This window comes from Schizosaccharomyces japonicus, assembly GCF_000149845.2.
Source record: "Schizosaccharomyces japonicus yFS275 unplaced genomic scaffold supercont5.3, whole genome shotgun sequence".
Lineage (NCBI taxonomy): Eukaryota > Fungi > Ascomycota > Schizosaccharomycetes > Schizosaccharomycetales > Schizosaccharomycetaceae > Schizosaccharomyces > Schizosaccharomyces japonicus.
This window is the reverse complement of record NW_011627862.1, coordinates 2921039-2932774: the sequence shown is the minus strand read 5'-3', so window position 1 is coordinate 2932774 and position 11736 is coordinate 2921039. Positions and strand designations below refer to the sequence as shown.

The 11736-nt window shown below is 46.3% G+C and overlaps 3 protein-coding genes across 3 annotated transcripts; all 3 read left to right on the top strand.

Annotated features, from left to right (window-relative positions):
* Positions 1-103: 103 nt before the first annotated feature.
* SJAG_02061 (ATP-dependent RNA/DNA helicase) lies at positions 104-4256 on the top strand (the record flags this gene model as incomplete). The annotated part of the gene is made up of 2 exons (XM_002173243.1): positions 104-3032; positions 3517-4256. The coding sequence occupies 2 exons, from the start codon at positions 104-106 to the stop codon at positions 4254-4256; spliced, it is 3669 nt and encodes a 1222-aa protein (XP_002173279.1).
* A 1409-nt stretch (positions 4257-5665) lies between these two features.
* SJAG_02060 (spermidine family transporter) lies at positions 5666-7249 on the top strand (the record flags this gene model as incomplete). Its single annotated transcript, XM_002173242.2, has 1 exon — positions 5666-7249. One exon carries the CDS (start codon positions 5666-5668, stop codon positions 7247-7249), a length of 1584 nt encoding a protein of 527 aa, XP_002173278.2.
* Positions 7250-8584: 1335 nt separating this feature from the next.
* SJAG_02059 (spermidine family transporter) lies at positions 8585-11574 on the top strand. The gene has a single exon (XM_002173241.2). It carries the CDS (start codon positions 9665-9667, stop codon positions 11270-11272), a length of 1608 nt encoding a protein of 535 aa, XP_002173277.1. The 5' UTR covers positions 8585-9664; the 3' UTR covers positions 11273-11574.
* The last annotated feature ends 162 nt before the right edge of the window (positions 11575-11736 follow it).

Here is an 11736-nt window from a genome sequence, read left to right as displayed (position 1 = left end):
TCGTTGCCCATTTCTCTTTCTCTGTCTGTACTGGAAACTGCTTTTTCGTATCGTTTAAACTTTCTACTCCGTCTCCTGCATACTTAACCTTATAATTCATCAAATGGCTAAAAAGAAGGGAAAATCTGCATCTTCTAACCGTGGATATGCCACTACTTCTGTTCCATCCCGTCAGACGACGAATAACTCGGCATCGAAAGGTAATACTGCCAACACGAAAAACAACAAGCCGACGTCTGGTCCACAGAAAAACAGCAACTCGCTCGAATTAAACCATCCTGACATTATAACGGTTGTCCTTGATGAGGAAACAAAATCTATACGAGATGCTGCTTTAAGAACGAGTTCTCAGTTTCTCCAGAATTGGATCGTTGAATTGCGTCTCCGCAAAAACATTCAGGCCTCCAGTCTTTCGGAAGAATCCTCTCGTCAGACACTTCTTGGGCTGCTTTCTTCGTGGATGCAAACTTTGCCTAAATGTGATCCATCATTGCCAAGACCAGACCCCAGCTCTGTGAAGCGACATCTGTGGAGTTCATACTTGTCCTTGGTGGGCATGGGCTTTGACTCTGCGGATGTTTTTTCCGTACTTGCGCTCATGCCTTTGGCAACTCTGGAAGATTATGCAGTGACGCTTAGCAGTGAGATGTTAAAGCGTGGCACCCCATTCAAGCTTCCAACTCCCCAAAACTCGAGCAAGCAGCAAGTTTTTGCCGCGTTAATCGAACCCCTACAACACGAGCGCCCTTTACAGCCAGTGAAAAATCGTACGGTCGAGCCGGTCAAGCGCTCTGAACCAGTATCCTCCGAATCAGAACTTACGAGCGATGATCTGATTACAGAAGATGTTCCTGATTATGATTTGACGACTCAATATGTTCGAATTCGTTTACGCATGCTCCAACTTACAATCTCCAAACTAGGTAAAACACCCAGATATACAAAACTTCAGGAAAGACTCGACTCTATTACCAAACAATACCTGTTCTCTGCTAAGGAAGCAAATGCAGTGTTCGCGAAGGAAAAGGACCAATTCATGGCCCAACTGAAGGCCCAACGGGAAGTTCGGTTGCGTGAAAAGGCACGCATGGAGGCTATTCAAAAAGAAAACGAGCTGGAACGTCAGAAGGAACATGCTGCTGAGGCAGCTGTTGAGGGAAGTAATACCAAAACTGAAGAGGAGGAGGACCAACCCATTTTTAGTGACTTGTTCTCTGAGGAGCAAAACGAAAGCGAGCAGCAGGAGACAGGTGCGTCAATGCCCGCCTCACAGTACAACATACTTCATCTTCCCGTTGCACATACGGCGAGTCAGGCAAGCAATATCTTGCAGACAGAATTGAAAAAAATTGACTCGTCGCTCACCGTCAATTATACACCCAGGGCAATTGGCAGCGGTTGTTGGGTGTGCACGTGTATTGTTCGTTGCTCATCTGGTCAAAAAACATATGCCATGGAAGATGGCGTCGCAGTGTCTACAAAGCAAGCTGCGATTGACTATTCTAGCATTCCGGCTTTGTTTGAGCTAGTTTATCCGAGTGTCAAGGAAGTTACTCGTCGTTTAAATGGCGCTTACAAAGAAAAATTCAGCATTCTCGTCCTTCAAGAGGAATCGAAGCGACTTGCTGAGGACAAAGAGTTTAGTGAGAAACTTAACCCACTTGTTCAAGATAAATTGCAGAAACTCTCTTATGAGGATGCATCCAAAAATCTCATGCTCTCTTCTTCACCCGCAAAGGTTGAGGAAGAAAAACCTTTTGTATTGCCAGACGAGGTGATGGAGTGTTGGAAAGAAAGATTGTCGAGTGAAGCACATGCAAACATGTTGAAGATTCGTGACTCACTCCCCATTGCTGCATATCGTGAAACCATTCTCGAGAGTCTCCGAGACAGCAATCTGCTTATTCTCTCAGGTGAAACGGGTTGCGGTAAAAGTACGCAGTTGCCAGCATTTCTGCTTGAAGATGCTGTTCAGCGAGGAGAGCATGTGCGCATATTCGTTACGGAGCCCAGACGAATTAGTGCTATTTCATTAGCAAGCCGTGTAAGCCACGAGTTGGGCGAAAAGCATCATTATCATCGACGCGCGCTAGTTGGTTATTCCGTCCGTCTTGATTCCAAATACAACCAATATACTCCTTTGGTGTACGTGACTACTGGTGTCTTTTTACGCCTTATGGAGGACTCAAGACAATTGTCCAGCGTTACACATCTTGTTATTGATGAAGTCCACGAACGCGGCATTGATTCAGACTTTTTACTTGTACATATAAAACGCCTGCTGAGAACGCATCCGAACTTAAAGGTTATTGTTATGAGTGCAACCGTCGACACTGAACGCTTCCAACAATACCTCTCTGCCAATGTTATCTCCGTCCCTGGAAAAACCTTCCCCGTTGAATCCTACTTTCTGGAAGACGTTATTGAGCGCACTGGTTACATACTACCTGAAACCGAACTCGAAGAATCGGAAGACGTGGATGCGGATGAGAGCGCTCAAGACTCCAGTGTCAACAACAGACAAACTCTTCAGAGTTTCTATGTCGACAGCAGGTACGATGCTGTCACTCTCAAAACTCTGTTTCACTACAATGAAAAGCTAATGCATTATGACCTTATTCTTTCGCTTTTAGAATATGTCTTCAATCCTGAAAATGCGTCATTCAACACATCCGTGCTGGTTTTCTTCCCCGGTATATCTGAGATTCTTCGTGTGAACGATATGCTCGCAGCACACCCCTTGTTCTCCGACACACAAACATATCGTATCTTCATCCTCCACTCTTCCATTTCCACAGCCGAACAACAAGTGGTGTTTGAGCGTCTGCCTACCGGATGTAAGAAAATCGTTTTGTCTACGAATATCGCCGAAACTGGTGTTACAATTCCGGACATTACCTGCGTCATCGACACTGGTGTCCATCGCGAAATGCGTTACAACAGTCGTCGAAGTCTTTCCCGACTTACAGACACTTTCATTTCGCGCGCAAACGCCAAACAGCGCCGAGGTCGTGCTGGTCGTGTGCAAGAAGGTGTGTGTTTCCACTTGTATTCACGTTTCCGACACGACTGCAAGATGCTTGAATACCAAACACCTGAAATGCTTCGTCTTAATTTGCAAGAGCTCGTGCTGCGAATCAAAATATGCCAGATGGGACAGGTCGAAGCCGTGCTTCGGGAATCACTTGACCCTCCTCCTCACCCAAGTGTATTGCATGCTATGAAGACATTGGAAACGTCGGCGCCTTGGATTCCTCGGAGGAATTGACGAGTATGGGTAAACACCTTGCCCAATTGCCCATGGATGCACAATTGGGCAAGCTCATAGTACTGGGTTGCCATTTCAGCTGTTTAGACGCTGCGATGACGGTCGCGTGTCTTTTGACCACCGGATCACCCTTCCGTATGGCACCTGGTGACGAGCTGGCGACTCAACGTGCCAAGGCTTCGTTTAGCAAACCGGTGAGTTCAGCGACTTTTTGATGCTGTACAACGCATACAATGCATGGAAGGAAGTATGTCTGCAAAAGTACGGCATCTCAGAGTATGAGTTTTGTCGTAAGAAGCAACTCAATCCCAATGTGCTGAACATGGCCGAAAACCTTAAAGTGCAAACCCTTTCGCAGCTGTGCGGAACACTTCTTGTTTTACCCAAGCATACATCAGCCTCGCCTTCGTCGCTCCTTACCTACGACAAGCCCACGAAGCGCTGCAGCTGCAGCCGTTTCGTTCAAGTGCCCCACGAGTTCAACACCCAATCCACTAATACCGATTTAGTGTCAGCCGTGATTGCAGCTGCCTTCTATCCGAACATCCTCAAGTTGGATGCACAAGCTCACGGCCGTTGGAGGACAATTACGACCAACAAGCCAGTGTCTATCCACTCATCTTCCGTTAACCATGTTCTCAACCATGTCACCAAGGGACACAGAGTCGAAGGCCAGCCTGAATTCCTTGTGTATACGAGTCTCATGTCTTCGTCACGCACCAACCGTGACTATGCCAGTCTAGTTGGTCCGACCAACACGCGGTACTTGCTACTGCTGTGTGGACTGGACGCCGACATTCGTGTATCAAATGCGGCCGCCAAAATTGACAGACTGTCCTTCCATCTCGACAGTCCTACTTCTGCAGCTGCCTTCCGTATTCTTCGTGCACTTATGGGTCATTTGTTGCAAGCCTATCTCCGCAAACCAAAGACACGCACTACTAATCTTGAGCAATTGCGTCTCCTTTTTGAAGTATTGTCGAATTGAGTTAACACAGTCTTTTTCCCCAGCTAAAAAACATCAGCACAATACTGCAACCAAAAGATGCACATTGCTAGTCCGGTAGTAGCAATTGGCAATTGCCAATGCCCCGTGTTGTTAAATCATCCCCCTCGGTCACTCTTTCATTTCATCCCGAGTCAACAGTTTCTTCGTTCCACGCTACTTCGCCATCATCCTGGGGTTCCGGTAACCTCCGAACTCACAAGCACGCACGCATGCACATCCCGTTCACACGTCGCTTTGCCTCAATCGCTTATGCTCTCCTCGTTTCTTTGAGTTGGTTTCTTTCACCTCTCGGTGATACTCTGCATCCGACTTGTTGGGCCCTGCAGCCTTTCGGGCTTTTGAATGCACGCATGGGTTTGGTGGAGCACTTTCCGACCCCACATGGTGCCCCCATTACGACAACTTAAACCGCACCCCTTCGCACCCTTTTCGCTTCATGAACACGTGAGAGCTACCCGAAGAACCGCAGCCTTCCCGACAGTTCCGAGTCTTACAAACGAAACTCAACAAGGGTGTTATCTGATATCGATAAACTTATCGTTATCGGCTAAGCGAAAAACGTACTCGTCGCTTATTTTATCGGCCTTTTGCGGCATTGCCGCATCCCGCCTAGCGATTCGCGAGCCTTCTTTTTGCGCAACAAATCAGTCGTTGTGCTCGCTAATGATTGGCCCTGGTGCGATATTCTTGTCGGCCGACAGTCCCTTGTTTTTCGCCTTGCCGAAGATGACGTTGTGGCTCTTCCTCGTGCAATTAAACGCGCCCTAGGAATGTCGCCTTCGCTTCTTATCCCTCCCATCGCGCTGCTCTTGCGCTTAATTGGCTGCACGTGAATGTGTTTGTCTTATGACATCACAAGCGGTGACGTACCTATGGATCTAGCTTCTATAATGCCAGGCTCGGTATTGCGGCACAAAAAATGCCGTCGACAGTTTTCTTCGAAGGACCGATGCCATGTATCTGTATATAAATACAGCTACACCCCGCATATCTATTTATCCTCATCCAGCACCAGTGAATCCGACTTTCTACTGTCTTAGCTGAGGTTCTCATTTTCTTGAAGCTACGTCCATATATTACGACGTGCCGCTTGATCTTAATTCCAGTTCTTGCTCCTTCGCGGTACTGTTTGACGAATTTAGGTGTTCGACGCGTATACGTCGATTGTGTGGCTCTTTTTGGCTACTAGACGTTGTTTGAGACGATTTGCGAATAAACAATTGTTCCTGCGCAATTAGTGGTTTAGCACTAAGCTTTTTCCCGTTGGTCGCATCCTGAGACGATATTTTCGCTTTTTTTTTAGCGTCCGACTTAGTTTGTTAGTCGATTGTTACTTCGGTTCAACTTTTCTTCTGCTCTTACTTGCTTCTCCTGTGTGGTAAAACGAAATGGAGAAACCAGAATATCACGATTCCGCAAGCGCCAGCTCGGATTTCGAAACTGGTTCTGATGAACAACAGCCATCCGTTCCTCCTGTTGCCTTGGAACGTGTGGTCTCGGTGACCAATGACCCCAGAACGACGAATATCGTTCTTCCTCGTGGTGCTGGTGGCTTTCCCGTTGTCCCAGACCCTCAGGAATTCATTGTGAAGCTTGAGCCTACAGACCCTAAGCTCTCGGTGAATTGGCCCCCCATGAAGAAGTACAAGACGGCCGGTTATGCCTTGATGTGTACCCTGACAGCTTCTTGGGGTTCCTCCATTTTCTCTTCTGCTACGCTCCAATTTATGAAGTATTTCAAAATCCACATGGAAGTTGCCTTGTTGGGTATGTCCCTTTACGTCTGTGGTTTCGCCTCTGGACCCGTCATTTTCGCTCCGTTGTCCGAGTTGCTTGGTCGTAAGCTTCCTCTTTGGCTCGGTATGTTTGCTTTCTCGTGTTTCTCCATCGGTACCGCAACTGCCGCAGACGTCCACACTGTTTTGATTTGCCGTTTCTTCGGTGGTTTCTTCGCCAGTGCCCCTATGACTATTGTCGGTGCTTTGTTCTCTGACATGTTTGACAACAAGTCCCGTGGTAAGGCCGTGTGTGTTTTCGCCGCCCTTACCTTCGCCGGTCCTCTGTTGGCTCCTATTGTCGGTGGTTTCATTGCCAAGTCGTACTTGGGCTGGCGCTGGACTGAGTACATCACTTCGTTCATGGGTTTCGGCATTTGCCTTATTCTGCCCTTGATGCCTGAGACGTACGCACGTACTATTACGGAAAACGAGGCCAAGCGTCTGCGTGCAGAGTGCAACAACCCCTTTATTCACGCCAAGTCGGAGGAGGAGACCATGACGCTTTCCTTTGTCGTCCGTAACTACTTCATGATTCCCCTTCGTTTGCTGTTCACTGAGCCTATTGTGCTCTTGTTGACTCTGTACATGTCGTTTGTTTATGGTATTCTTTACCTTCTTCTGGAGGCCTATCCTATTATTTTCAGTGAGACGCACCACTTCATCCAAGGTGTCAGTTCCCTTCCTTACATCGGTTTGGTCATCGGTGTGTTCTGTGGTTCCTTCATGACGGTTCAGTTCGAGCCCTGGTACTTCAGACAAGTCATTAAGGCTGGAGGCAAGCCCGTCCCCGAAGCTCGTCTTCCCCCCATGATCATCGGTTCCATTCTTTTCCCCGGTGGTATCTTCTGGTTGTGTTGGTCTGGCGCCTATGAAAGCGTTCACTGGATTGTCCCTGCGCTTTCTGGTATCCTTACTGGTTGGGGTATCCTGTGTATTTTCATGCAGTCCATGAACTACTTGGTCGATGCCTATCTTTTCCGTGCTGCATCTGTTCTTGCTGCCAACACAATCATGCGAAGCTTCGTCGGTGCTGGTTTCCCCTTGTTTGCCGTGCAAATGTTCCACAACTTGGGTACTGGTTGGGCTGGTACTTTGATTGGTCTTCTTTCCGTTGCCATGATTCCTATTCCAGTCTTGTTCTACATTTATGGTGCTCGCATCCGTAAGATGAGTAAGATGACTGTGATGCTTTAGACAATTTGACGTTCGGAATGTCTGTTCGTCCCAAGTGTTTAATCATCGGGCGTTACACGCTCGGATAGGTATCATCAATACACCATTATCGTCTTACCTCCGTTCCATTTTATTTTTTTTGCTCGGCAACCCATGTTTATGATCTGTTACGAGCAGGCTGCTGTTCTACATGGTATTTTATTCGCGGAACCTGCTCGTATATCTTCCCGAGTGTGGAACGAGTTCTATGTCTCATTGTTCTTTTCCAACTCCTTTAGCGTCCTTGATTTCTTTGAACTTTTTACCACTTTACTTATTCTCTTTCCTTGCGTGAAACGCACTACTCAACGACTTCTTTCTATGCGCATACACTATTAACGGTTGAAAGCTGACCGTCTCACTTTTTTAACCCGTGGAACGGTCCTATCAACCTTCATTCATTCTTTATTCTATTGACTATTCTTCCTTTGTCTCCTTGCGCTTGTCTTGCGCAGGCTAATCTTATCCGCAGCCTTTGTCTTGCACCAGTATAGATTTCTTGCACTTTAACTTTTGTTTTCATTTTATTATAAAGTGTTACTAGACAATGGCTTGCCGAGATAGATGTTTTTTAATGCTGATAAAGCTGAAAGGTCTTATTAAATTCGTACTACATGGTTACTAAGAAGTGATTATATTTTTAAAATCAGTGTCGGGGATGTGATGAGAAGAATGAAATAGGTTTCCTGTTCAAATTGTTATTATTATTGTTACTGTCACTGTTAATGCTGTTGTTGTATATTGATTGTACTGTTGCTAGTATGGCTGCCACTGGGTACTCTCGCAGCTGTAGCTGTTTGTGGCTACAGCTAATTACTATGATAACCATTCATTCAATTCAACCCTTGCAGGCGTTGCGCTCAGTATCGATGTACCTCGTTAAACTCTCGTCTGCGTTCGAATCAAGGCGAATGCACCTTCCCTTCCTTAACCTGTTGCGAACGTGCCACATGTGGGTGCGTCTAGACCGCTGCTAATAATACGAATTGTGCTCCTTGTTCGTCATGCCACATCATGCCATTTCAGTGAGCGTGATTCGCTGCTCCCGTTCGGTCCCTATCGAAGATCTAAGCGATGCTTATTTGTCGCTTAGACATGCTTAACTGTTGATCGTATCTAATATCTTAGGTAACAAAGACATCTGTGGGACTCGAGAACAGCGTAAACTCAGTTTGGGCCAATAAAATAAACAACAATTGAATGATAGAATGTTCGTTTTTGATTAAGCCTGTGTATTGCTTAAACTTTGTTTACGAAGGGACCCGTGCCCACATCATCATGAGGTCACGCGTCGCGAACAACGCGTTTTTTTGAAAGAAAACGGGATCCACGCGTCAATACGAACTTAACCAGAGCCATACACTCCCTACTACTCCTTCAGTTCTCACAGTTTACAGCAAACAACGAATTCGTTCGCATTTTGTATTTACCCTCATCTTGAGTGAAAATCAATCACACTCGCACGATTATTTGGGTTCAGCGCGCAGGAAACAGTGATTCCGTAAGTATAACCGCTCAACAAACCAGATTTCGCGTATATCACTTCGCCGTAGCGCGTATTTCTCGAGTTTAACGAACCTGTATCGCGGTCGATCACCGCGAATTTACTATTCCTGGTGGCAAATCAGCATTTTTCTATTGCACACTGTGTACACGGACACGACTCAATGCTTGTAATGGGGATTTAGGGACTATCAATGATTACAATTGCAAGTTTTTTCAAGTGATTGTATCCATTTCGTGCGTATTCAAGGCATGTTTTGTTTATCTTGCGGCAATTTTATGGCCGATGATACACACACATTGGGGCTCGCATCTACTATATAAACTTTCACCACCATAAAATGCCCACGGCTATTCTGCACTTGACTTGAACGCAGCACTTGGATGAGCAGCTGGTTAAGTGAAGAGCCCTGATTCGCGGCATTTGAAAGAAAAAACTTAAAACAGCGCAATTTTGTGTCACCTCACGCGGTACCCTGTCATTGAGTGTCTCATATAAAGTGCTTTTCGCATTTAACCGACATTTTTTTGAGCTTCTGCGTGTTTGTGTTTGCGCGTCAAAAAAACAACAAACATCCATTCGTGTCGTGTACACATTACTGTCATATACCGTTAAGAAGAATTTTTGACGGAAGCGATTGTTGAAAAACTCGTGCTAAACGAACGGTTTGGTACATCGTTTCTATAGGGTTCTCAAGGGTCTTCCTATAGTGTATTCGTGTCCGCACTACTTTCCCTTCTGTTACACAATTGTCAAGCTAACTTGTGTGTGGTTGACAGACTAAGCGGTGTGTTTGGCATTTTATTTGTTCTTTTGTTTTCGTCTTATTCTTTGCATAATTCCTCGCTTCTCTCTCCTCTCACTTAGCAAGTTATCACCTTTCGCAAACAGCCATGAGCACTTCCACTCCAGCACGAACCACTGGCGCGGATGGCTTAAACAGCAGTGATGTGTCCAGCATGATCTCTGGAAAAGAAGGCGCTATTGCCGAGCCCAGTGTCATTGATGAACCTGGCGCAATTCCTTACAGTGTGCGGAAACGCGCTCACCTGGAAGACGTCTTGAACCGTAAGTACCCGACTGTTCCCAATCCAGACGACTTCTACATCACGCTTGACGGTCCTGATGATCCCGAGCTCGCAACAAATTGGCCTCTTTGGTTGAAACTCAGAAACGTCTTCGTTATGGGTTGCGCCTGTTTGAGTGCCGGTTGGGGTTCATCTGTCTTCTCAGCAGCTCTTCCTCAGGTTATGCGGAAGTTTAATCTGTCGCATGAGGTTGCTTTACTTTCCATCACATTGTACGTGCTTGGTTTCGCTTCTGGTCCTGTCATCTGGGCACCTATGTGTGAGCTGTTTGGTCGTCGTCGTCCCATGACAGCCGCTGTTTTCATCTTCTGTATCTTCCATATTGCTGTCGCAACAGCTAAGGACGTGCATACCATTCTGATTTGTCGTTTCTTCTGTGGTTTCTTCGGTAGTTCTCCCATCACAACTGTCGCTGGTTCTTTTGCCGACATGTTTACACCGCAAACGCGTGGTCTGGTCATCGCTGTGTACTCGGCCATTATTTTCAACGGTCCCTTGATCAGTCCCATCGTCGGTGGTTTCATTGCCAAGTCGTATTTGGGATGGCGTTGGGTCTCGTACATTACAGCTATCATGGGCTTCATTGCCTTCTTCAACATGCTCATATTCCATCGCGAAACGTATACCCGTACCATTACGGAGCGTCGAGCCCAGCAAATTCGCGTGTACACGAACAATTGGTTCGTCCACACAAAAACCGAGGAGGAACCTGTGGACATCAACTATCTCGTACACAAATACTTCACGCTGCCGTTGCGTCTGTTGGTCACGGAGCCCATGCTGCTTCTCGTGTCCACATACACTGCTTTTGTGTATGGTATTTTGTACGGTCTGCTTGAGGCTTATCCCATCGTGTTCGGTGAAGCTCGTGGATGGAGTCAGGGTGTTGAGTGTTTGCCTTATCTCGCTGTCTTCATCGGTGTGTGTTTTGGTTGTGCAAGTGTTGCTCTGTTCCAACCGTACTATTTCCGTCAAGTTCAGTCGCGTAATGGCAAACCAGCTCCAGAAGCTCGTCTTCCACCTATGATGATTGCTGCAGTGCTCTTCCCCATCGGTATTTTCTGGTTCGCTTGGACCGGTAACTCAACAAGCATCCACTGGATTGTGCCAACGCTGGCTGGTACGTTAATTGGCTTTGGTATTATCACCATTTTCCAGCAGTCGTTGAACTTTGTTGTCGATTGTTACGCCGGGTGTACCGCTTCAGCTGTCGCGGCAAACACAATTCTGCGTAGTATCGCTGGTGCAGTGTTCCCACTTTTCACTACACAGATGTACCACGGCTTAGGTATTGGCTGGGCTGGTTCGTTAATTGGTTTCGTTGCAGTCGGTTTGATTCCTATTCCTTTCTTGTTCTTCCATTACGGACCCAAGATTCGCCAAATGAGTCGTTTCTGTCTGCATGATTTTTAAAAAAAGGCCATTGACTGTTGTATTCTCCATCAGCAGCAACACAATACCCTTAATAAAAAAGTATGCAAGTGGAGTCTGTTTGATTTACTGGGAGTGTACAAGCGCGCTCGATGCAGACGTGAAGAAGGTATCGTTAGCGTAAGCAGTTTATCTCAATTCCCTGTGAGTTTCAGTGTATCATAATTTTTATTTCAAATATTCGTTTCTCCGTGTGTAACATTGTCAAACTCATCCTGGTTTCATGGTTCTGGTTGCTTGTTTTATGCGTGCCTGATTTGCACCCAGGCGAATTTTCAGCCTCTACACCATACATTCGCAAACCGTCTAAAATTGTTCAAATCGTCGTTTAAGCTGTGGATTGGTTGTCGCAACCGCTGCATCCTTCTACAAGTGAAAGAATTTAACTAGTTTTCTTCTTGTTTTGCATTTGCCCGCTTACTTGTTGTTTTCTCATTTTTTTCAAT

What these genes read in the sequence shown, in the direction of transcription:
- SJAG_02059 (XM_002173241.2), top strand. Translation starts at nt 9,665, where the DNA reads ATGAGCACTTCCACTCCAGCACGAACCACTGGCGCGGATGGCTTAAAC.